This window comes from Protopterus annectens, chromosome 2.part2 (assembly GCF_019279795.1).
Source record: "Protopterus annectens isolate FY-2018-M chromosome 2.part2, PAN1.0, whole genome shotgun sequence".
Taxonomy (NCBI): Eukaryota; Metazoa; Chordata; order Ceratodontiformes; family Protopteridae; genus Protopterus; species Protopterus annectens.
In genome coordinates, this window is record NC_056730.1 from 933,314,914 (window position 1) to 933,342,253 (window position 27,340).

The following is a 27,340-nucleotide window of genomic DNA, read 5'->3' on the forward strand; positions in this document are numbered from 1 at the left end:
TTGACAAAACCAAACGGTCAGATCAAGTGTCTGGATGTTGCCAATGTCCTTGTTAATGAGCTCCATGATAATCTGCTCCATGGCTTTGCAGATCAGGCTAGTTAGGCTGATGGGTCTATAATTTTCTGGTCAGTGTGCACTCCACCTTTGTGCAAATGAATGAAAGTAGCTGTCCTCCTCTTGGCTGGGACGAAGCCAGTACTCAGGCTTTAGTTGAATAGGGTGCCTAATGGTGCTGCAAGATGTTCTTCATCTCACATTGCTGCAGTCCTTACATATGGGTAGTCCGCTGTCCTCGGTCGGCCCGAATACCAAAGTATTAGGCTGACGTCGGTCATGGGCGCTCAGATCTGACATCAGAGCGTCAGGGTATAAAAGCGCATGACCGACGTCATATCCTCAGTCTTTTTTGCCGCATGGTCCGATGCAGAAGCAGCGTTGCAAGTGCCGTTCGGCGTTCTGAAATTTTCGAATTCTGAGTTTCAGACCGAAACCAAGTTGGGCTAAGTACCCCGTTGGGAATATTTTTGTTTTTTTCTTGCCTCAGTTAATTCCGGATGTCAGAAAAAGTGAATAATTGTATTTCTTGTGGGAAACAGATACCGCATAGGGATTATCACTCTCTTTGCATTCCTTGTTTGGGACCGGACCACGACGTAGTCGGTGTCGGTTTTGTGCTAGGTTTAATAAGCGCACTATAAAAAGAAGGTTAGATTGTGCTAGGTTAGTCTTTGGTGAGCGGTGTAATTATAATATGCCGTCAGATCCTCCGACGCCCGCTTCCACGAAGAAGCGCAAAGACAAATCCTTGAAACCTAGACAGGTTGATTCGTCTGTTTCGGACGCCGGTCCTGCAGAAGCTACAGTGGAGCAGGTGGATCCGGCTGAAGTTTCTGTTGAGTCTCAGGGGGAAACTTTGATTTTGCAGGATGTGGCCTCACAGGAGTCAGGTCAAGCTGAAGGGGCCTCTCAGGTTACTGTTCTCCCTTCTATGCCTAAGGTGGTTAGGCCTTCTGCTACTATTTCTAAGGCTTCTTCTAAGGACAGGTCTGTTTTGCCTTCCTCTGGTGTCCCTGCAGGTACTTCAGGGTCTGTGCCTAAAAAGCACATGCTTAAAATGGCAGAAGATTTGATTACTTTAATTAGAGGTTCTATGCCCCCTCCTGATAAGAGGCCCAGGGTGGAGCCAGAGTTGGAAAGTTTGGATCAGGCCTCAGAGTCTTCTGCTGCAGATATTCAAGATTTTCCCCCTTATTTGGATTCTGATGCAGAGGATTCCACTCCTTCTGCTTCTCCTCCAGAGGATTTTTCATTTTCAGAAACTCTGCATTCCATGAGGGAGCATTTTAAGTGGGAAGGACAGGATTTCTCTGATTCACGGAAGAGGCTTAGGGAATTCTTGTTTTTACCACAGCATAGATCCTTGGCTATACCTCCTGTTTTGGATGTTGTTCAAGATGTTTTCTCGGAGGCTTCCCTTAATCCAGATTCTTTGCCTCCTGCGCCAGTTAAACCGGACAGGAATTACAGGGTGCCTGAGGCTCATAAATATCTGTATAACAGTCCTAGGGTGGACCCAGAAACTATTAGTCAGGGGCCTAAGGGTGTTAGAGCCTCTGTTGTAAAGAATCCGGTTCCTCTAGATAAGGAAGCTAGAGTTTTGGATAGATGGGGTAAGAAGGTGTATACCTCTTCTACTTTAGCAATGAGGGCTTTAAATTGCCAGTTTCATATGTTGAAGTATCAGAATTTCCTCCTTTCTCAGCTAAAATCTAAAGTGGATGCTTTGGCAGAGGGCATAGAGTGTAAAGAATTGCAGGATTTAGTACATGTCTCTGAACAGGTGGGTAAGCATTCTTTGCAGTGTGGTTTTGATGCTGTACAGGCCTCTTCTAGGGTGGCTGCCACTGGTTCAGTTCTTCGAGGCACGCCTGGCTTAAGGATCGAATTTGTCCGAGCATGTTAAAACTAGAATTCTGGATGCCCTTTACAGTCTGAAGTTTTGTTTGGTCCCCTGTGGAGTCGGTTTTGAAGAAAATGGAAGACAAGGCTAAGTCTATGCAGACTGTTAAAGATTTTTTGCAGGTGCAACCTCCAAAGTTTAGTAGAAATTGGCCTACTAAGGGGTGGACCTATCCTTCTTCTGATTCTCAGTCTAGGGGTAGATCTAGACGTGGCAGGGGCAGAGCTCACAGTACATTCAGGCCTAGAACTTGGAGTTCGCCTGCACAATCTGCAGGTGAGGGCAGGGGCCAGTCCTTTCGTAAACAGGCCCAATGACCTGCATTTTCAGCTGCCAGATTCTTCTTGCCTGGCAGCTCCTTTGGGAGGAAAGTTAGCACTCTTCAAGCAAAACTGGCTTTTAGTCACCCAGGACAAATGGGTATTGGACATTATAAACCGAGGCTACAAGTTCTATTTCCATACATTGCCTCCTTTCAAAGGCATGCCAGACGTTCCTCCTCGGCAAAGGATAGAGGCTCACAAGCAGATTTCTTTACTTCTTCAAATAGGAGCTATACAGCCAGTTCCTCTGTCAGAAGTGGGACTAGGATTTTATTCTCGCCTGTTTCTAGTACCAAAGAAAGGGAACACGTGGAGACCAATTTTGGATTTATCTATCCTCAACACTTATCTGGACATTCCAAAGTTCAAAATGCTGACGTTACAACAGTTTTTACCTCTGTTGGGAAAAGATCACTGGATGGTAACTCTGGATCTCAAAGAGGCTTATCTTCATGTTCCTATCAGGCCCAGTTGCAGGAGGTACCTGGGTTTTCGGGCTGGAAATTTACATTATCAGTTCTCTGCATTGCCCTTTGGCTTATCTACTGCGCCCAGAGTGTTCACAAAGGTTCTGGCTCCAGTGATAGCCTTTTTCAGGTTAAGAGGAATACAGATTTACCCTTATTTGGACGATTGCCTGATTATTACACAACACAAAGACGAACTTCTTCATCATCTACAGTATGTGATGGTAGTGTTAAGATGCCTAGGGTATTCTGTGAATGAAACAAAGTCCAGTCTAGTACCCTCTCAGGACATGTGCTTTCTGGGTGTGAGACTGAATACAGCTTCCCAGATGGCCTTTTTGACCCTGGACAAACAAAGAAGCCTTTCGCTTTATTTCCATCAAATGTCTCTACAGTCCAGGCTGACTGCAAGGACAGTCCTTCAAGCCTTGGGGTTCATGGCATCTTGTATTCTGGTGCTTCCCAATGCCAAACTGCATATGAGGAAGCTTCAATGGTATCTCAAAAATGTATGGACACAACACTGCCAAGATCTAGACACTGTCATTCAGATAATACCTTGCATTCAGAAAGAATTTTTGTGGTGGGCTCAGGAATGTCACCTAAACAAGGGACTCTCTGTGACCCGACCAGAGGCGAGTCAGATTCTAACGACAGATGCCTCGGACAAGGCTTGGGGAGCACACCTCAATGGAAAATGGGTGCAAGACACGTGGCCTGTCAGACTTCAACATTTGCATATCAACTTGAAGGAGATGTTAGCAGTCCAATTTGCATTGATGGCTTTCAAGGATTTACTTCACCCAGGACAGGTGTTGATTCAAACAGACAACACTACTGTCATGTGGTACATCAACAAGCAAGGGGAACCCATTTGTACCCTCTTTGCAGGCAAGCGATGATTTTGTGGGAGACTGCTCTCAGTTTACACCTCAATCTTCAGGCAAGGTTTCTACCAGGAGCACAGAACTCCTTAGCAGATGTGTTGAGCAGACAAATTGTGGATCCTCACGAGTGGAAACTGGATCCTCATGTGTTTCAAAAGTTGACAGTGTTATGGGGGACTCCAGACATAGATCTGTTCGCTTCTCCACTAAATTACCAGTTGCCAAAGTTTTGCACAAAAATGTTTCATCCCACAGCTTGGAAGGTGGATGCTCTATCATTCAGTTGGAGCAATCTTCATGTCTATGCCTTTCCACCTCTGCCTCTCATTCCCAAGGTACTCCTGAAGGCCAGAATAGACAAGCCATCCATGATTCTGATAGCGCTGGATTGGCCTCGACAGCACTGGTACCCACTACTGAGGAGTTTAGTACGGGAGCCTCCATGGCCTCTGCCTTTGATTCCGCATCTTTTGTCTCAGGAGGGCAATCACTTCCTCAATGTCAAGATTCAGTCTCTGCATCTCACAGCCTGGCATATTCTGTTTTAGACCCTGGAGGGTCTCAGCTTCCACAACAAGTTTTGAATGTTATTTTGGAGGCCAGAAGGCCTAGTACAAGGAAAGTTTATGCTGATAAATGGAGGAGATTTTTTCTTTGGAGCAAAGCGAAGGACTTTGATGTTTCCAAGCCTGATTTAAGTGTTTCTCTTCAATATCTTACTGAGTTATTGGACAAGGGTTTGTCTTTCTCCTCGATAAAGGTTCATGCTGCAGCCATTTCTGCTCACTATGACTGTGACCCTCCTTTATTTTCCCATCCTTTGTTTAAGCAATTTCTTAGAGGGGCAAAGAACATAAGACCCCATGTAGAGCTCCTACTCCTGCTTGGGATCTCAATTTTGTGTTGGAAAAGCTTACTCTACAACCTTTTGAGCCTGCAGCTACTGCCGAGTTAAAGTATTTATCATGGAAGACTGCTTTTTGTTGGCCATTACCTCTGCAAGAAGGGTTTCTGAATTACAGGCCCTTATGGCAGTGGAACCTTTCCTGATTTTTCATAAGGATAGGGTATCTTTGCGTACTAATCCTTCCTTTATGCCTAAAGTGGTTTCTAGTGTGGCCTTGAACCAAACTATTCATTTGCCTACTTTTTATACAAACCCCCAAAATAAAGGGGAGAAGATTTTGCATACTTTGGATATTCACAGGCAGTTACGTTATTATTTGAGCAAAACCAAGGGGTTCAGGCAGTCTCAGCAGTTGTTTGTTTCTTTTGCTTTGGGTTCTCAGGGAAAACCTGTTTCAAAACAAACTATTTCTAAATGGATTGGGTTTTGTATTTCTTTCTGTTATTCCCATCATGGTAAGGAGGTTCCGGCTGGAATCAGACCTCATTCCACTAGAGCTACTGCCACTTCTACTGCCTTTCTAAGGGGGGTAGCTACAAAAGATATTTTGGAAGCAGCCACTTGGAGTTCAGTACATACTTTTTCCAAGCATTACCACCTTCCTCTTTATTCTAAGTCTAGGGCTGGATTTGCCACTGCAATATTACAGGGCATTTTGGCAGCCCCTAATGCTTTATGATTTTGCCATCCTCCCTTTACCTCTGCTTTGGGATTCTACCCATATGTAAGGACTGCAGCAATGTGAGATGAAGAACATAGTACAGTTTTGTACCTACCATAAATGTAGATGTTCGAAGATCCACATTGCTGCAGTCCAATTTACCCTCCCTCCTTCCCCTCTGCAGTTTGGCATGGTTATATGGTTTGGGTGATGGTTGTTGTTGGGCATGTTTTTGGGAGGTATCCTGTGGCCTTTTTTTTTAGGGCCTTCTGACATCTGGGGCAAGAAAAGACTGAGGATATGACGTCGGTCATGCGCTTTTATACCCTGACGCTCTGATGTCAGATCTGAGCGCCCATGACCGACGTCAGCCTAATACTTTGGTATTCGGGCCGACCGAGGACAGCGGACTACCCATATGTAAGGACTGCAGCAATGTGGATCTTCGAACATCTACATTTATGGTAGGTACAAAACTGTACTTTCCTGCCCGAGTTCATGTTGATAGAATAAGATGTTTTGCATTAGCCTGTGTGTCATGATGAAGCCATCCTCCAGTGGACTAAAATTCTTTATTTCTAATGGCTGAAATTTTCAGTTCTCTGATGGTGTCCTGGTTGCAGCTGCTTAGATGATGTCTCCTGTATAACTGTCTTGATACTTTTTTGTTGTTTGTTTTTTCATCTGCTTAGGGAATTTATCGGGTATGACTGTCTTGATGCTTTTTTTCCAAAACTTTCCATGTGCTGTGATCCGCACAGTCATGGCTAGTAGTGGTACGTGATGGTACGATCAGCACCAGTATGCAGTGCTGCTGGGGTGATATTTATAGAGCTTTCAGGTTCTTTATGAAATATTCTAGTTTGCTGCTCTTTTCAGTGTCCCTATATGCACCAGAGTGCTATGCCTATAGTCAGTCATAGTGCACCCACGTTAGGAAAGCCACACAGTAAAGACTCTTTATCACAGATGAATGATACTTCTGATTATAGTGTCTGGACCATAAATCAACCATTTTAAGTTCCTGCACTGTTGGGGATAGTCCCTTCATTTGTTGCTAGTTTATTTGTATATTTTGATAATATTAATACAAATCATGTACTGCTGCAGACTCTTCTGCCATTCCCAGCATGTTCACAAGTACTTGATTTTTTTTTCTTTCCCAAATACTGACATCCAGGGTCCATTATGTGTAATGTAAGCCTGCCTGGAAAGAACTATTGTATGAAATATCTTTTGATTGTATATATACCACTGTATACAATTGTTTGTTGTGGAGCTTTTCTCCCTGGGCCTCCACTTTAAGTGGACCTAGTTCCAGTTGGACTTTCCTGGTAAACAAAAGTAAAATAAATAAACATTTCTCCCCTCTTTTTTTTGTCAGTACATGTTCTTGACTAGGTCAGAAGCATGTTAGCAGTGTATGGCCATTACATATGAAATATGCAGATTTCTGGTTAGACACACAAATACTGTTTTGACATATGTATACTGTTGATTCATCAGGTTAGAAACTTATATTTGTAACTCCTTCTGCCATTTTGGATTACTCCACCTGGCATTGATAGAGCATTAACACAAACTTTGTCCAGCAATAGTTACTGAGAAGGCAACACAGTTTCATAGGTGATTACTAGTCTAACTATCCTGAAAGGACTTTTTAAGCTAAACCGTGATTCCAAAATATGTTTGCCAGGTTATAATACCACTCCTTTTACAGAGATTATAACTTGGAAATGAGTATTCAAGCACTTACAAGCTTCGTATTTCTAATAGGGATATAGGTGGCTGGCCAGAGTTAAATTGACAATTATCCATCCACTGACCCAGGTTGTCCAAGACTAAGTGCAGGCAGAAGCTCTGCTTCATATGGATGGGAAGCCTATTCCTGAGAAGGCTAGTCTTGAGACATATACCTGTCCCTCCAACATGTCTTATTTAAGTTGCAGACTAGGTTCAGGACCCTACACCAGGTGTTTCTGATGCTATTTGTTTTATATATGTGCAAAATGTCCATAACGGCTGGATCAAAGACAACTTTGGAGGTCAGGTAAGCATCACCCCTCGCCAATGTGTAGGACACCAAGTACAGGGATAAGGCTTGGAGGTGGTCTGCATACGACATGTTTTCTACACCATGTATTCTTTTTGCAAGGAACCTCTGAGGATGCTTCAGATGTTGCATATGCCTACTGAAGTACTCACTGATAGTTCCACTGTACTCAGCTCTCATTGGACCAATGATATTTTGGACCTGGATGGCGTACTCGAGCATACAGGTTGAGCAACACAGAATTAATTTCTTACTACAGTCAGTAGACACATGGTAGTCAAAGGCCTAGTCACTGTCTACATGCATTCCCAAATCCCTGACCAGAGTGTTAACTGTTAGGGGTGTATTATCAGTGTAGTAATTTTCAGGGCTGGTCGTCTTTCTGAAAGATACTATTATGCAGTTTTAGCATTGAGTTTTAGACTGTGATTCATGCACCACTAATTAGCATGTGTCAGGCTTTCCTGTAGGATATTTGTGTCACTGGTTGATTCTGTGATTCTACTTAGTTTGTAATCATCTCCACACTTGGTCAGCCGGAGGCCTTTGATGTAGTCCTTGACTTCAGAAAAGTTCAAGTAGACATCAAAAAAAGAAGTGCCCCCAGCAGTGAGCCCTAGGAAATTCCACTAGCGGCTGGCTTTTTTGTGGATATAGACTCAGCTGTCCTGACTTTTTATGTCCTATCTGTGAGCCTGATGGGGTACCCAGTGAGTCACATAGGGGGTCTATACCTAGTTTCATAAGCATGTCTGCAAAGAGGTGTTGTGTTGAATGCTTTGGCCATGTCGAGGAGGCAGTATGCACCATTTTGCCCTCATCCATTGCTTTGGTGACTTTCTCCAAAAAAATCCACCAGGTTAAGTAGGTATGTCCTGCAATTGAACAAACCAAACTGGGTTGTATAGAAGGCTAGAGGGTTTTCTTTGTTGTTGTTTATTTTGTCACTGATTATTCTTTCCATGGCTGTACGTATGAGACTATTCAAGCTTATGGATCAGTAGTTTCCCAAGTCCAGGGATGGCACTCCCTTGTCAGAGGCATAACAGTTGCACTTGGCATTCAGGTACAGTTGTTGCAGTGCTTTGGCTTTGAAGAACGCATTGAGGACATGTTCCTTACTGATAGCTGAGGGATCTGTAGTTGGTGGTATTTCCTGAGAGGTGTCTGGGGGAGGAAAGCAGGGTAAATTCAGACCTGAATTTATCAGCCATTAGATTTGCTGCATCCTCAGAGAAATAGGGCTTTTAAGCCTATCTGTCTATGGTTGATTTTTAAGGCCCTAGATTCTCCTGGTGATGAACCTCTGATGGTGTCCTGGTAAAAGGAGGTTTGCAAATATTTATGTAAGGACGTTTCTTGGTTTTGCAAGGGAGACTCTGGGTTGGGTCATATTAGTATGTTGTCCGAAGTTTCTTGCTCTTTCTAAACTTTATTTCCCATATCAGCTTCTTTCCCTTGTTTGAATGTTGAACTTTTCTTGTGCAGCACTTTTTGCTTTACTTTTGAGTTAAATGCAGGGTACTCAAAAAGTTAGCAGTCACATCAAGGACATCAAAACAAATTAGAGAGAGGAATCTGGCAAGTTGTGAGCTGCAGACTGAGGCATGGCAGCCTCTTCTTACAATTTCCTTATCTAGATCCTTAAAGTTTATGTGAACATACCACTAAACATTCAAAGGTTCTCATTGTCTGTATAAATCAGCATCCTCACCAAATGTTACTATTTTTCCACAATCTTGATTTACTCATACTGGGCCTTTTCGTGAACGTGTTCTACAGTATCTATCTACCTCCCTTATATACTACACTAGTTCGGATAAATGCTTGTATTTACTTCTTTGCATTATTGATGTATTGCTTTGTACTTGTACTGTGTTCTTGTATAAAATGAGTCACATTGAGAGCTTTTCTCTTCATGACTCCAGTGAAAGTAGATTCTTCCCAGTTGGATACTTCCAGCTAAATAAATAAAAATGGCTCACTGAATGAATGAATACACATTCTGATTTCTATGGGTTACATCTGTGATCCAGTTTGCAACCTACCTAGTGATCAAAAAAAAATTATAGATATATTGTTACTCTTATTACCTGTGTTTTTAGCTGTCTCTGCATGTTTAATTACATAAACTGTACAATGTTTAACCCCCATCAAATGTATATGTATATCCTTACCTTTGTGTAATCTGTATGTGGAGCTTTTTCTCAATGTTTAACCCCATGTAATGTATATGTATATCCTCATCTTTGTTTAACCTGTATGTGGAGCTTTTCTCCCCAGGACTCTATTGAAAACGGGTTCTTGGAGCCCAATGGACTATCCTGGTTAAACAAATGCAAATAAATAAATAAATAAATAAAATAGTGATATAGGGGTTGGTGCCTATCTTAGTGAGCTTTTCTATGATTCAGAGTTTCGTTAGTACAGCTGAGAATTGGATGTTGCAGTCCTCATGTTACTGAAGGTTGTAAGCCTCCTAACTGATGTTTCGTGCAAAATTCACAGATTTCCTCCTTAGTTTTGGAGACACCGTAGCATAACTTGTAATATGACAATACGAAGAACTCTATTTGGCTGAGTAGTGTTGGTTGCACATTAACGGCTCAATACATGAGCAGTGTAACATTATGAATGAAAATATACAAAAGACAGGAGTGGTTCAAAGAAAAATTACTAATGTAGATAAAGGAATAGAGATTTGCTAAATAGTTTTCTTTGGAATTTGAGAAGATGATAGTAAGTTAAAAAATGCATCAGTTATATGCATAATGCGAGTGATAGTTAATCTGCCAAAATATACAGTAGCCACTCTCCCAAAAAAATAAGTCTTTCACTGCATGGCATGGACTGCAGAATACAGTGAGTTTTCAGTACATTCTTTTACTGTGCCAGTATCAGGTTTGCAAATTACTGTTTTGCTGTAATTTAAAAAAAAATGGAGCTGAGTAGAATGTAAGTAAATTACAGAAACTGCATGTCACAAGACAGCTGTTCCTCAGAAAGAAATGGGAAAGCAAAAATAAGTTGCATAAAAATGTTTTGTAGACATAATTAGGGGTAAATCAAAAGTCACTATTAATAAAACACACTGAAATAATCAAATAATTTTCTGAAACATATTTCGAAAAAATTAAATTGAAATTGTTTAAATAAATAAATCTTTCCCCTGCTGGCAAACTGATTACATAAATAATAATTACTGCAGGCAGAGCTGAAGAAATTTAGATTGGAATTCCCTTCCTTTGTAATGTAGCTGTCAATTGCAATTACAGTTTTAACACCTCTGCAGTAGTTTGGGGGGTAGGGACTGTCAATTCAGGTTGGACTACAAAAGAACACTGAGAACAAAAGCCTCTAATTTAGCTACTTCTCTGCCTGCAACTGGATAACTTCAAAGTCTAGTGTAAAGCAAGCCCTAAGCAAAACTTAAATGAGGGTGATTAGCAACAGAAAAGAAGCAGCCCTCTTACAGAAGGAGTGCAAACTGACAGTGGGTCACACATTTCCCATTATATGTCAATGACATGTGAATTCACAGTTACTTCCTTATGTCTGGCATGAGACATAGAAAAAAGACTTGAAATGCTTTATGGGAAAGAGAAAGGGTTGAAGGAGAAGAAGATCACGTTCAGATATCAAGCCCCATCGGTAGCCATGTTGTGGTAAACATGCTAAAATTACAAATAAATCACTTAGAGTGATTTTGAGTTGTTAAAATAGGTCTGGAAACAAAGGTAGGCTGAAAAAAAAAACATATGTTTTTAGTTCTAGAACTTCTAGAAAAGAATCACAGGCGAAAGCAGATGCTGTATGCTGACCGCCTTAAAAAACTCCTGCTATACTCTGTCGCATATCGTTTACTCAGAGGCGATCTTTGCTTAACATACAAGGCCATGTCAAACCCAGAGCTGTTGGACATGCTACACTTAAAAGAAATCCCAATCCCTCAGAGCCACATGCTCTAGGGATCTAAACCTTGTCATCACAATAAACAAAACATGCTGGAGGGGTAGGTTCCTGACCCAGAGACTCCCCAGACCCTGGAATAGATTGCCCATACATGTCAAACAGAGTGCCTCTTTGGTCCTATTCAAAAGGAACCTTGACGATTGGATGGGAGAAAGGAAATTCACCCCGGGGATCACATCAGTCGCCCTGCTAGACAGGGGTACAGGGAAGTAAATAGTGTGGGAAGAAATAGCCAGGGAATTGTTATGGCTAGGCTTGTATAGGCCCTAGGGCCGATAGCCTAGTACCAACAGATGAACCTATGAGTCTTCCTTTAACAACTGATTTAAGTATAAAATAAGATGGAATAAAATAAAACAAGTAATAAATTAATGTTAAACTCAGAATGCAATGGACAAAATTGCTCACAGCTCCTCTAATGACCCTGGATAAGTTTTTATTTTTTTGCTGTAGAGAGGGCCTACATTCTCTGAGTACTTATATTTATAATAGTATGCAGTACTTCTTCTAAAGAATAACTGCAAAAGCTAACTGTTTGTATATTTATTTCCTGGAATAGTCTGATTAGGACAATGGCCTCTTTTCTGGGTAGATGTGAGGTTTTTATTCATATTGATTTGAATTTTGAAGATAGGCCAGGGCATTGGGGAGCTTCCCTATCCTTTTCGATAGGTGCCGTGTGATCTTATACAACCTCCTGAGCCCAATTCAAGCAAATGAGGCCTCAGTTTAATGTCTCATCCTAAGGATGTTTACCAACATTTACCATTTAACATGTAGCAATTTAATATTTTTAATTTTATTATCAAATTAAAGGTATTTTGCATAGATGTCAAACTTTATTTTCAGAATGTAACACTTATCTGGTATAAATTACACAATTTCGTATGTATTTAGTATATACATCATTTACACAGATGACTTTTGCATTAGTTTATCTGAAGAAAAAAAAAAAAAAGTAGGTGGTAATAATTAAATGTTACTTGTTCTAACTCACCTTTGCAGTAGTTTTCCTGTTAAAGAAACAAAAAGGGAGATGTAAAAAATTAATGAATGGCATATTTTGTAACACTTCTTTGTAGTTCACAGTCACAGTAGCCCTTCTCTAGAACTTTCTGTAGTCTGTCATATTGTTTAAATTGATAGATGACATTTTTAATAGGATGGCTATTAGATGTTAATATCCAACTAGAAAAATGTATCTTTTTCTTTTCAGCATAAACATTGTGACAAGGAGACTGGGTGGAGCGTATGGCGGAAAGGCGACTCGTGCGAATCTTGTGGCTTGTGCTGCAGCTGTGGCAGCCACAAAACTGAAAAGGTAAGAAGACATAATGGTGTGTTATTTAAAAGTATATTGTAACATATGATAGGAAGTCATTCCCTCTGCCTGCTAGATTTTGTAACCCCCCCTTCTCATAACCGGTAACCTATTTTTGATTCTCTTCATAGTACTTGTTGTGGTTATACTGGTAGTAACACTGCCAATTCCTTTTCTGGTGCGTCACAAATATAGACCAGATTTCAGAAAATACAAGTTAAAAACTGCTGTTAAAAGAAACTTTATATAATTCAGCATATTCCCTATGCATAAAAGCATTTCTTTTTTCTGTTTAGGATGTTTGTGCAGCTTCAGTAGGATCTTGTGTTGTGGTTAAGTTGCTGTGCAAAACATGCTGTTTAACTGGAAAGCGTCTGGCAAGAGTCAAATGCACAGTCAGACTGGGAATATTTATAAAGGCCAGTGTAGCCGTATCATGCTGTTGAAATATAAAGCAATTCATCTTGCACAGTATATTTAAGTACCTTCCCTTTGTATTCTGATGGCTACATAACTATAACCTCTCACAGAACACATTGATTTACAAGAGTATTTCAGTTTTTGCCTTTGAGTTTATTGTAAAACGTTCATTCTCTGCCATGTAATATGATGTCTGTGGAAAAGTTGAATTGTTCTCAGGATTATTACTCATTAGGTGGAATCCTGAAAAAATATCCATTTAAAGTCATGTACATTCATCTGCATTACATAGCCTGTTTTAGATGCATAGTAGCCATTTGCAAGACATGTTATTTCTCACCTTGATCACATACTCCGTAATTTACAGTATTATAGTGTCATGTCAGCATAATCAGTCATTTTAGTAAATGCATTTTGAAGATGAGTTATATGGGGGGTGTGCAATAACTTATTAAATTTGCGGTAAGCATGTATTTTGACTTTGTAGTCAAACTTTTAAAACCTTCTACATTTACTGTGAAGCACTCATGGGCTGAACCTTGCAGCAGTTGCTGTTGAGTTTAGACATGTTAGCAGTTCCCTGTAATTTAATTTTAATAAAGTTTCCATGACCTTGGGAAGGAAAAAAAAGTCCACTGTTAAAGTTTGTAAAATTGTGTCATTTCTTGCAGCAATAATTCAGACGTGCTTCAAGAAGTAAAATTTAAAGCTGCTAAGGTCTCCTTGGATGTTTACTACTATTAGTAAGCCATTATAAAACTGCTTAGTGCTAGCTAGAAACTTTCATTAACTAGACCACCTATTAAATAAGTTTCCTAACCAGATATAAATGAAGAATATAAGACCCTAGCAGAACTTCACGCACTTAACCTAATTCATCCCTAAAAATAAAAGGGAAGTCGTCACCACTAATGCCCCCCTGCACTGCTTATTGCCCTTCTGTTATGCAGGGCCATGTGCATGTGCAACTGTTTGCCACAGTAGTATATACATAACACATTAATACATAGTAATGCCCCTAGATACAGCACAGGCTATATTATCCAGGTTGCAGTGTTTGGTGAATTCCCAGACAACATGGCTGCTGTCTGCAACAGAAATATTTTCCTCCAGCAACTTGTTGATTTAATGGGGCTATTATTAATTTATTGATGATTGTTTTCCTTTTGATGTCCAAGTTGTCTGCCTGGTCCTGGGCCACTTTCAGTAGAGGACCAGGAAGAAGAGATCTGCAAAAGTGCCTAAAATTAACACTGTAGGAAAGTCCGTAGTTAGTATAACATGATATAGATAATTAAACTCGACAATAAATAGAGTGTAAATTTAAAAGATAACACATTCTGTAGATGTTTACTTACAGTAATTTGCAGATTGTTTGCAATGTATGTGCTAGTAATAATGGCACAGCAGATAGCATTGCCACCTCACAGTCTGCATATCCTCCCTGTGTTTCTGTGGGATTAATCCAGGTGCTCTAGTATCCTCCCACATTTCAAAAACATTCTGTAGGTGGATTTGACACTCAAATTATCCATAGGTGTGAGTGTGCATGTGAGTATGTAATGTGGAAGAAGTAACCATGGCAGGTCTAGCCACCTGGCAGTGTAAACTTTGGCTCTAGATGATTGTCACTAGTGAAGTGACACCCCAACCCCGTGTGCAAAATTGGAACAAAAGGCTTGTGGATGGATGCTAGTAATGTGTAAGCAAGTTGAAAATATACCACAGTAACATGGTTGTTTAAGATTTAGGGGGCAGGGACTAGGATAGGGGTTTTAAGGTAAAAGATGGGGGATTGTTTTCTCCAGGAAAATAAAACAGATTTTACATATGCATCCTACAGTGATTAACTGGACTCGTATGTACTCGTATAGATCACTTGCACCTCATGAGGCAAGTAATCTGCACCCCTGTACTCGCAGTGATTCTTGATGCTGTCCTTTGTCTTAGACTAGAACTTTCTGTCTTCTTTCCTTATTTCTGTTAGTAAGATAATCCACAAGTCTGATAAATAACATCTGAAAATTACATTGTCAAGCTGTTTTTTGCTTTACAGTCAGTAAGCGGTTATCCCGCATGAATTAAATCTGCCAGTATACATACTAACTTTACATTGGATATGAGATGCATGGTCAGTTAATTCTGTAAAGCACTTCTTATGCTAATGTGTCATCTTCAGCGTTTAAGAAATTCTGACCACTTACTCTTCGCATTTTCTATTTACTTTTTGCCCCTGTATCTGCCAGTCAGCAAGCCTCTGCCCATTCATTTCCATGTAATAGGGAATTACCCAATACAGTACATGAATAAAGGTAATTCAGAGTGACCTTCACACATGTGGGTTGGTTGTACCCTTGCTAGCATCTCAACAATGATGGTGCTTGTATGGCCAACCTCCAAGGGTGGGGAATAAGGTACCCACAGTGCCTTCCACCTGCAGCTCCTGCACACTTGTTAATAAACCTACCATCAGGTGGGGGCTTTGTGAGCTGAACCTCCCAAGGCATACACTGTGACATCATCATCTTCTTTTGGCTGTTCCCATTAGGGGCCCCCACAGTGGATCATCTGTTTCCATTTCTTCCTGTCCTCTGCATCTTGCTCTGTCACACCAACTACCTGCATGTCCTCTCTCATCACTTCCATAAACCCTATCTTAGGCCTTCCTCTTTCCTGTTACCTGATAGCTTCATCCTTAGCATCTTTTTCCCAATATACTCAGCATTCCTCCTCAGCACATGTCCAAACCAACGTAATCTTGCCTGTCTGGCTTTGTCTCCAAACCTTCCAGCCTGGGCTGACCCTCTAATATACTTATTCCTAATCCTGTCCACCCTCGTCACACCCAGTGCAAATCTTGACATCTTTAACTCTGCCACATCCAGCTCTAACTCCTGCCTTTTTGTCAATGCCGCTGTCTCCAACCCATATAACATAGCTGGTCTCACTACCCTCTTGTAGACCTTCCCTTTCACTCTTACTGGTACTCGTCTGTCACAAATCACTCCTGACACTCTTCTCCACCCACTGCATCCTGCCTGTACTCTCTTCTTCACCTCTCTTCCACACTCACCGTTACTCTGAACTATTGACCCCAAGTATTTAAACTCATCCACCTTCGCCACCTCTACTCCTTGCATCCTCACCATTCCTCTATTCACCCTCTCATTCACACACATGTATTCTGTCTTAGTCCTGCTGACCTTCATTCCTCTTCTCTCTAGAGCATATCTCCATCTCTCCATGGTCTCCTCCACCTGTTCCCTACTCTCACTACAGATCACAATGTCATCTGCAAACATCATAGTCCACTGGGACTCCTGTCTGATTGCGTCTGTCAACCTGTCCATCACCATTGCAAATAAGAAAGGGCTCAGAGCTGATCCTTGATGTAACCCCACCTCCACCTAAAACGCATCTGTCACTCCCACCACAAACCTCACTGCTGTCACACTACCCTCGTACATATCCTGTACCACTCTTACATACTTCTCTGACACTCCCGACTTCCTCATACAATACCACAACTCCTCTCTAGGCACCCTGTCATATGCTTTCTCTAAGTCTACAAAAACACAATGCAACTCCTTCTGACCTTCTCTGTACTTCTCCATCAACACTCTCCGAGCAAACACTGCATCTGTAGTGCTCTTTCCCAGCATGAAACCATACTTCTGATCACTAATCATCACATCCCTTCTTAACCTAGCTTCCACTACTCTTTCCCATAACTTCATGCTGTGACTGATGAATTTAACCCCAATGTAGTTAGTACAGCTCTGCACATCACCCTTATTCTTATAAATCGGTACTAAAACACTTTTTCTCCATTCCTCAGGCATCCTCTCACTTTCCAAAATTTCATTAAACAATCTGGTTAAAAACTCCACTGCCATTTCACCTGAATGCCTCCATGCTTCCACAAGTATGTCATCTGGACCAACAGCCTTCCCATTCTTCATCCTCTTCATAGCTATCCTTACTTCCTCCTTGATAATCCATTGCACTTCATGATTCACTATCCCCACATCCTCCAACCTTCTCTCCCTCTCATTCTCTTCATTCATCAACCCCTCAAAGTGCTCTTTCCATCTGCTCAACACACTCTCCTCGCTTGTAAGTATGTTTCTCTCATTATCCTTTATCACCTTTACCTGCTGCACATCTTTCCTAGCTCAGTCCCTCTGTCTAGCCACTCAGTACAGATCCTTTTCTCCCTCCTTAGTGTCCAATCTTTCATACAACTCTTCATATGCCTTATTCTTAGCCTTCGCCACCTCTCTCTTTGCCATGCACCTCATCTCCTTATACTCCTGTCTACTTTCTTCATCTCACTGACAATCCCACTTCTTCTTTGCCAACCTCTTTCTCTGTATACTCTCCTGTACTTCCTCATTTCACCACCATGTCTCCTTGTTGTCCTTCCTCTGTCCAGATGTCATACCAAGCAGATTTCTAGCCGTCTCCCTTACTAGCTCTGCTGTAGTTACCCAGCTATTTGGTAACTCTTCACTGCCACCCAGTGCCTATCTTAACTCTTCCCTGAATTCCACCTCACAATTACCCTTTTTCAATTTCCACCATTTGATCCTTGGTGCTGCCCTCACACTCCTCCTCCTCTTCTTGATCACCAACGTCATCTTACAAATCACCATCCTATGCTGCCTAACTACACTTTCCCCGGTCACCACTTTACAGTCTCCAATCTCCTTCAAACTGGCCCTCCTACATAAGATATAATCCACCTGTGTGCATCTTCCTCCACTCTTGTATGTCACCCTATGCTCCTCCCTCTTGTTAAAATATGTATTCACCATAGCCATGTCCATCCTTTTGCAAAAAGGCTTATAAATGCCTTAGGGCAGATAGCCTAGTATAATCCTATGAACCTATGAACCTATACACTGTGACAACAGTCATTATTCAACGGATTGTGGCCGTATATGGCCTAACCCCCCCCCCCTAAAGTAATACTATGTACATACTCTCCTGCCAGCTCCATCAAGTGCCTGGACCTTAGACAATCAAACTTGTGTCATTTGTACCATAGTCAGGGCTATATCTTTCTTTAATAGCAGATCTAGATGTCTAGGCACTCTGTGAATAGATACACAATATTTTCTTCATTTGGTCTTGGTCACAAATTTTTCAGCTGTTTGGTGCACTGTCTCTACTTTCTTTTTTTAACCAGAGGAGGTAGGCGTGCAGAACAGACCCAGGAAGCGACGTCAGCAGAAGAACAGTGTACACGCTATGATAAAAACACATGTGGTCATTCCCCTTACAAGGTGAACATTCTCATTACTGGAGAGATTCATTTTCACCTGTCCGGGTAGGTTCTTACTAGCTTAACCAACAGTAGAATGTACTACAATTGACCATTCCATTCACTTCATGTTAACCAGATACATGACAAGTGTGCAGCTGCATGCATTAGCTGTATATTAACTAAAATGTACTTATATATATATATATATATATATATATATATATATATATATATATATATGATACATTGAGCATTGAACATGCCTCCTGTAGATGTCATATTCTACAAAGTAAACTTATAAAAAAAAAGTCACTCCAGACATTTAGGCATCACTGCTACAAGAATTCCAGGTACTAGTCCACTGGCACACACTCTGCTGAGAATTACATCTGTTTCTTCGCTATAAGAAGCTCATATCTTTCAGTTATAACAGCTGGTGAAATTACAGCCCATGCTGTTTTTCCAGGAGGGTACAAGAAGCTTGCATGACATACTTATCTTAAATGTACATTTATTTGAAAGCACTTCTGTAGATTTCATCTGTGTGCATGCAAGTAGTCTTAGCAGCATGATATATTAACAGCATATTTTTCTCTATTAATAGCAGTTTAGAATGTGAGAAATGATTTCTCACACTATTGGCCTTAAAACAGTTAAATGGGATGATACTTAGGATATGAATCTAGTCTTCTAAAGTTCTAAGGATCAGAAACAAATTGCTTAAATGTCATTTGTCCGCTGAATGCAACTTAAATAAGCAAGCTGCATGGTCACACAGCAGTTGAGGAAAATAAAAAGCAGACACAGTGAATCTCGGTTACTTGACAAATTTTAATCAACAGTGATTCAGCGAAATGACTTTTCAGTCAGATGTGTGTTCATTGAAATTTCTTAGGTCGGTTGTGATTCAGTTACAATTTAGTCGAAACAAACCCTACTGATACATGCTTACATATATATATATATATATATATATATCTATATATATATATATATATATATATATATATATATATAAACACACACACACACATATATATATATATGTATATATATATATATATATATATATATATATATATGTGTGTGTGTGAGTACGTGTGTGTGTGTGTGTGTGTGTGTGTGTGTGTGCGTGTATGTACATATATATATATATATATATATATATATATATAAGCAGCAAAAAAACAAGACCCAAGACAGCTAAAACCATAAATTTAATTACAAGACATAAAAGATAAGCGCTTTCAGACAATTCCTTCATCAGAAAGTATGTTTGAATACTTTAAATAACACTTGACCACAGACTCCTAACAGCACCACACCTCTTTCCTCCTTATCAGAGCTCTTGCTTGTAGTAAGTTAACCATTTCAGTGCCTGAGCTTATCTTCTCTCAGAATGGGTTTTAAGGGAAGATATCCATTCAAACCGGGGGTTTATCAACTTGTAAATCTGTTATCCAACGGGCTTCTGCCACTTCTGTTCGATTGTGTACATCACTCCTCTTTTATTTGGTTCACATAACTGCAATACCATAAAAGTAAAATTGTGTTCTTTATTTAACTTGTGCTGATATAAAGCACTGGTATTTTTACCAAGTCTGATATCATTTAGGTGCTCCAGTATACAGTCTTTTAATGTTCTGTTCATTTTACCTTCATGAAACGAAGCACAGGATCCACATTTGGCAAGATATATCACACTGGAAGAGCAACAGTCAGCATAAAGTTTAGGTTGGTATCTCACCCCTGTAATCGGGTGTGTAAACATGTTACTTTTAGGTATTTATTTGCACGCCTTACATCGCTGGCAACAATAAGTCCCGATCCTTTCACTGAAAGGCAACTTTGCATTTAGACTAGTAGTTGTTTTGTGCAGAAGTTGCTTGAGATTTTTATTCCTTTTATAAACAAACTTAGGAAAGTTGCCTGCTATCAATCTAAGTTTATCATTGTTAGCTAAAATGTTCCAATTGTTTCTCACAATATTACAAATGCCTTTTATGTCACTGCTGAATTTCATTGGCACTCTAACATTCAGCTCCTTGCTTTTATTACTCACTTTTTCCAGTGCCATGCCTTTATTACTAAATCATGCTTTGCCTTTTGTTCTCCTCGTCTTTTTAACATCACATACAGTGTCACTTACAGATTATTATAATCACATTGTTTAAAATTATCAGATAACAATTTTAGTTCACTGTGAAATTTTGAACCATCAGTGATTAGCCTGGATGCACTTAATGCTTGTCCTTTTACTATATTGGAGAACATATGTCACGGATGCATGTTGTCAGAACTAAGCAATGTGTTCTTCCAGCATAATTTCCTATATAATGTAGTCCCAATTTGACCATCCTCGTCTATAAAAACCTGAATATCCAGAAATTCAATCTTTTTATCTGAGTAAGTAAGGTAAAACGTAAAAAACAGGTGGTACTTTCCAAGTATGAAACAAACTGTCGAAGTTCCATTGCATCACCCTTCCAGAGAAAAAAGACGTCATCAACAAACTTACAATAGAAAAAGATCTTGTCTCTCCATAAATTCTTGGTGGTAAAAATGTGTTCTTCCCATAGCCCAAGTACTATGCTTGCATAAGAATTGGGGCAGGGTGTTCCCATAGCAACACCCCACCATTGCCAATAGATCTTCTCTTGAAACATAAAGATGTTGTTTTCCAGAACCAATTGTAGTAGCAGGCAGAGTCTGTGTATCATGCTGTCATCATAGATGTTACGTTTACTCAGAAATTCTTTCACTGCTTGAATGCCATATCTATTAGGAATAACAGTAAACAAGTTGTTGACGTCAAAGTTTACAAATAGAAAACCTTTTATAACATTATTTGCACCCATAGATTCAAACAGGGCATTCAAAAATTGGAATGTATCTTTAAGCACAGCTGGTGCTTTGCATATATCTGATTTCATCTGCTTCTCTACCCATATTGACATTGGCTCGGTAGACCATCCACTACCTGCCACTGTTGTTCTTAGTGTAGGGTTGTGTTGATCCTTATGTATCTTCAGTAGCCCATTAATAACAGAGATCACTGGATCTTCAGCTAGAAAGTATTGATGCAACTCATTGGTAATGATTTGCATAATATAAAGGTCTTTTTCTTTTTATATCATTTACCATGACTTCTACTATCACTTCATAAGTAGAAACTGAGCAAAGCATCTCTTCCATTCTTGATATATATACCACTCATAATTGAGAATAACAAATGCATCTCATTTGTCTGTGAATGTCATAAGTTCATATATTCAGAAAGTTCTCTTTCACGTACGTTCAAGAATACATCCATAACAGGGTGCACTGGAGGTATAAATGAACTGGGTTTTCTCAGAATTCCATGCCCATCTTCCTTGTACAAAAGTTTAAGTAGTGCATTTCTGGCAAAGAGTCTAAGATCGAATGCATCACTCAATTTAGAAGGTGCTGCAGGAACAAATGACAGTCCTTTATTCAGCATTCTAATTTCATCTTCATTCACGACATAATTTAATAAATTATATACTAGTTGATTCTGGTTATGTTCTAAGATGACATCTTTCGCCTCTTGTGCCCTCTGCTGAGGGATCATTGCCTGCTGTGTTTTATCTTTCTTTTATGGGTAGTGGAAGCATGAAAAAAAACAAATCAGACATTATTGTTTCCTTAGGTTTAGCACCTAATGAATTGCAATCTGGAGCATGTACTTCTGCTTGAACCACAAACATATTTTTCCTTTTTACCACTTGTGAAGCATCTAATAGTTCAATAACCTCTCCTTGTTTCTTTTCCTTTTCAGTTGGTAATTCATTCACAGGTATTTTGGGTGTGCCAAAGAAACAAATATGGTATGTGAGAGATGTACATACAGAATGTCTCTGGAGCAAATCTGTCATGTATAAGCACTCATAACTACAGTCTGGTTGTCACCAAACCCCAAAGACCACCCAGACATTCCATCTGCAAAAATTATCCTCGGTAAACCTGAAAGCACTAGACAGAAACAACACCTAACACTGCATATACAGCCATATCTCATGGAGCCTCAGCTCTCAATCCCATAAAGCAATCCAATACATTACCCAAGAGTCTAATCATAGGGGATTCCATTGTACAACATACTGATGCCCCACTCTCCAGACTGAACAAGGAGAGATTAATGGTCAGTTGTCTATCAGGATCTGACAAGTTAAGCATGCACTCACGTCATAGCACCACAAGTACCAGCATGATTCAATCATGGTCTGTGTATTTGTAAATGACCTGATATGTACCTCCCTAGAGTATATGAAGAGAGACATTATGGAGCACTCGAGATTGTGTGTCACAGGCTGGTATATAAATAGCATCAAGCAGCATTGTACCTTCAACAAGGATGATGCCACAATATGAACAGAAGATGATTGACTTTAATAATTGAGTACGTTTTTGGTGTTATTCTAGGGAATGCAGTATTTGTCAGCATGGTAGGACATGGTTGAAAAAACATGTTGCCTTGCCAGGGATGGTCTGCACCTGTCCCCTCTATATTGGCTAAACATTGACTTCCCCCATATAGCCATTTTAGGCAATACCAAATTGACAAACCTTCCAACATAGCAAAATGTACAAAAGAAAATCTAAAGTTCTTACTGCTCAGTGTCAGGAGTCTAAAGAAGGTGGTCCACTCCCTTCTAGCTGTCCTTATCCTGGAGACTGTGGACATCTATCCAATTACTGAGGCATGGTTTAAAGATACAGAGAATACCCTGGCAGTGGAAGGCTTTATTGCCCTCCACACATTTAGACCAGCAACTGCACAAAGACTAAAGATGGAGGTGTCTCAGTCTTTATAAGTAATTATAAGTAACAAGCATACATCTACATTGGTAAAACAGGATCACACACTGGAGTTCCTCCATTTCCAGATTGCCATAAACAAAGCGTCTATCAAGCTATAACCTGCTAAGTCCCATGAAACCCATTGCTCTTTCTTAGACCAATTGGAGACACTCGCCATTCAATAAATTCAATTCAGTCAGCTATCACACTGATGGGGGACTTCAGTTATCCCTCTGTAAACTTGAAGCCCTTCACAACCCCAAATTTGCAGGTGCAGAGATTCCTAGACTTTGTCAACACAAACTCCCTGGACCAGTTTGTGGATACGACTTAGAGGCACAAACATATTAGACCTGGAACTCACAAAATGTAGAACACCGAAACTCCCCCACCATGAGTCATATCCCCATCTTTAAGGTCGAACCATAAAGCAGTCCCCTTTAAAATAAGAATCACTTCTGTAATCCCAGCAAGCCCTGTAACAGAAACTATTCGAAGGCAAAATACCTTTTATTAATTGATAACCTATCAAAATTTCAAGCCCTTCCAAACCCAGATAACATAACAGCTTATGAGGAATTATTCACGGTAGCTCTGTACAACAGTGTCAGTGACTACACAGAGGTTGCTTTGCCTACCAGAAGAAATCCCAAAACTAACTCAAAAAACAAACCACCCTGGTGGGATTGAAAAATTAAACAGGTTGTAGAACTAATGAAAAAAAAAATACATAGCTAAAATTAGGAAGTGTAACATCAAAAAAGACAAAATCTCTCTCATCAAAACTAAACAGACAACTAAGAGGACTAATTAAGTTATCTTATGTGCTCTTAAGGGAAATTGCACTTGATGCAGAGAGCAGCATCTGGAAATACTTTGTGTGTGTACCTGTTATCCTCCCAATATACGTCCCCCACTGTTGCCATGGTGAGGATTGAGGCTGCTTAATTACTGGTCCAGTGATGGGTTGTCACGTGGACCTGACAAGAGCCATTCACCATATCTGCCTTGCTCTATAAGTAAGTTCTAGGGTATAGTAAATCTCTTAGATACAGTCTGGAAAATAGTAAAGCTTAGTTTAGATATTTTCTTTATTTATTTGAGACTGTCCTGTAATGTTGTTTTAAATATTTCATGTGATTTTGAACTCTGATGTCACTGTGAATATATACTGAGTATTTTCTTGTTCTTTTATTATTTAACATATTTAGACCTTTCATTTTGGCTTATCTGTGTAGAGATATTAATGTTTTGAGAGTCCTTGCATATGTATTTGGTGAAACTATGTGGGACATTCCTAATAACCTTGCTCTTGGTCAAACTACCATTTGTATTGATATTAATATTACACAGTAAGATTAGACACCCTTTGTTAAGGGCCTTAACGTAGTTGATCAGGAGTTTGACTGGTGGCAGTGGTAATGACCTTATAGTCTGGGCAGAAGGGGGCATAGCTAGTAAACCTGTGCCAGCCTCGTGTGTGTGTGTGTGTGTGTGTGTGTGTGTGTGTGTAAATCAAACCTCAAAGAGTGTGTGTGTGTCAGCTATTTGGCCAGGGACACAAAGCACTGTTTGGACAGATAGGGTGCTGGTAGGTCTTAGCTTAGTCACTCAGCTGAGATCTCAAATCTATAGCTGTGCCAGTGGGGAGTCTTATTGGGGATCTGTAGAAAGAGGGAGAAACCAGATCTGGACTGACTGTGGTCTCTATGTGCTTTTAAGGGAAATTGCACTTGATGCAGAGAGCAGCATCTGGAAATACTTTGTGTGTGCACCTGTTATCCTCCCAATATACATCCCCCACTGTTGCCATGGTGAGGATTGAGGCTGCTTAATTACTGGGCCAGTGATGGGTTGTCACGTTATTGGTGGCAGTGGTGGGATATTCACATCACATTATTGGTTGGCAATGGTGGGATCACCACATCACATACTGGGATTCAGTGGTATGGATATTGAACTCCTGTAGCCTGTAAACAGTGGTCACTAACGAAGGTGTTTGTACTCTCAGGCAGCCACACTGTGGACATTCAGAGCTTCATATCACAATAGTTTTATTTATTTTTTGTTAGCTTAGTCAGGGAGAGTAGGCAAGGATGTCAGCAGAGGGTTATGGCAAGCTGTCAGGGAGCCAGTTAGCTGAGATGTGCCAAGTCAAAGGACTGGTGCATGCCAACCTGACTAAAGCAGAAATTATTGCAGCTTTACCCACAGCTGCATCACAGACAAGCAACCAGGAGGACAAGTAGACTGGCCTTGGAGATGTACAACTCTTATAACATGGACAGTTCAACTTTGCCTCAGAGGACTTAAAAATCCATTTGGAGTTGAAAAGACTTGAGCTAGAGGCCAAACATTTGGAACGAGAATCAGCAAAGAGACTGCAGCAGGTGGAACAAATGGAATTAAAAGCAGAGAGAGACTGAGATGTCTGGAAGCTGAGGAAAATGAGAGGCAGGGGCAACATGAAAAGGAGAAGCTGACTCATTATCAGGGTTATGATGGTAATGGGGAAGGGAATAATTGAACCCCAGAAGCAATACACGTCAGTAAATTTCTTCCACAATTTGCAGAGGATGATAATTTTGATAGCTTTATTCATATATTTGAAAGGGTTTGTAAACAGTACAATGTTGACCACGGACTCTGGGTACAGTTCCTGACCCCTTTACTCCATGGTAATGCTGTAACTGCTGTTTCTAAATTGTCTGTTAAAATTGTTTATTAGAGTGTTTTAAGTTAACACCTGAAGCTTATAGAAGAAAGTTTCATGAGCATAGACGCAAGGCAGATGAAAGTGTGTGTGATCATACCTCTCAGCTGTACAGATTTTCACAGAATGTCCAGATTTTTGCCTCATATTTTTAGTCTGTTTTTCATAAAATTGTGGTTTTCTAGCAAATTAGTGGCAATCCCTTAAAGATTGAAGTTAGAAAATAATGGCAGAAATTTGAATTCCAGACTTCATATCCTTCAGAAAATTCATGCTAATGCAAAACATATTATTCTATCAACTTTCTAAGTTTGCAAGAGCAATATTTAAAAATTGCCCCTATTTTTGGGCCTTTTTCCCATTTTTATTTATGGCTTTGCCCAGTTTTCTTGCTCTAAGAGTTTGAGAGGTATAGTGTGAATATATTGCTGAACTAAGCATTTATTTTTATAGTGGGATGGGTGGGTGTCAAGTCACCACTTTTACAGGGATGGCAGGCCTTTAGGTGAGGACAAAAAAGCCCTTGCACTTTGCCTGGAGGCATGAGAATCTGGTTAACAGATAGAGAATGTAGTACCACAGATGAGTTCCAGAAAAGACCTATACCTATCAAGCAGAGCATCACTGCACAGGAAGGGGATACCCAGAGCTGCACATGGGTCTAAGGGAACCTATGGTGGGCAACCTAAACTGCCCCAACAGAGTCCACCAGTAACAGGAGAAGCCACTAGTTCAGGTACATGGCAAGGATCAAAGGTTACATGTTTTAAATGTAACCAGTAGGGCCATGTATCATATAGATGTCCATGGAGGCAAGGTGGGGAACAAAAGATAGGAGAGCCATCAAGTGGGAATGACAGAATGCCAGCAGTAAGTTTTCTGGAGACAACAAGAGTACCAAACTACCACAAGAGGTTATATCCTATCATAGTAGATGGCAAACAGGCCACTGCTAAGAGACACAGCCTCTGACCTAACCATTGTGAAGCCTGCAATGGTTAAAGAGGAGCACTACTTGCTGGGGCAGTCTACTCCAGTCAGAGCTTTAGGTGGGGTCCCATTCCAAATACCTTTGGCTAGGGTTTACCTTGATGGGAAGGGTGAAATGGAAGCAAGCAAGTAGTGTGTTTTTGATAATGCAGTACCTTGTGTGCATGCAGTTACATGCAGTCAGGCTTGCAGACAAGCATGTGGGTCTGGTAGACTGGTGGGGGGGAGGCAGATAGACTAAGCACTTGAAGCTAGGACTGGTGAGGTAGCTACCTCAGAGATGAAGTTACCCTATAGCAACGAGACTGATGGTGAGCCACAGCTGCTTGTGGGTACTGATGTTCCCATGGATAGAGTGACTACAAGGGCAGAGATGAGTAGTAGTACCCAAGCTGTCAGTGAGGCACTGCTGTCAGAGGATACCAGACTTCCTATGGAAGGGGAGCTGGGAAGGATTACGAAGAGAGAGTTGAAACAGGCTCAGACCCTACATTACCAGACTTGAGGCAGGCAGCTAGTGAGGTGCCTGATTCTCAAGTAAAGGGGGAATCTGTATACTGAGACAAAGGGTTA

At 40.4% G+C, this 27,340-nt stretch overlaps 1 protein-coding gene across 1 annotated transcript in view; it reads left to right on the forward strand.

The window, feature by feature from the left end:
- The window catches only part of LOC122795855 (xanthine dehydrogenase-like), a 5,725,158-nt gene that overhangs the window by 2,796,428 nt on the left and 2,901,390 nt on the right, over nt 1–27,340 (forward strand). The window contains exon 22 of the mRNA XM_044064255.1: nt 12,450–12,554. Coding sequence (XP_043920190.1) covers nt 12,450–12,554 — 105 coding nt within the window. The remainder of the gene's footprint in view (nt 1–12,449; nt 12,555–27,340) is intronic.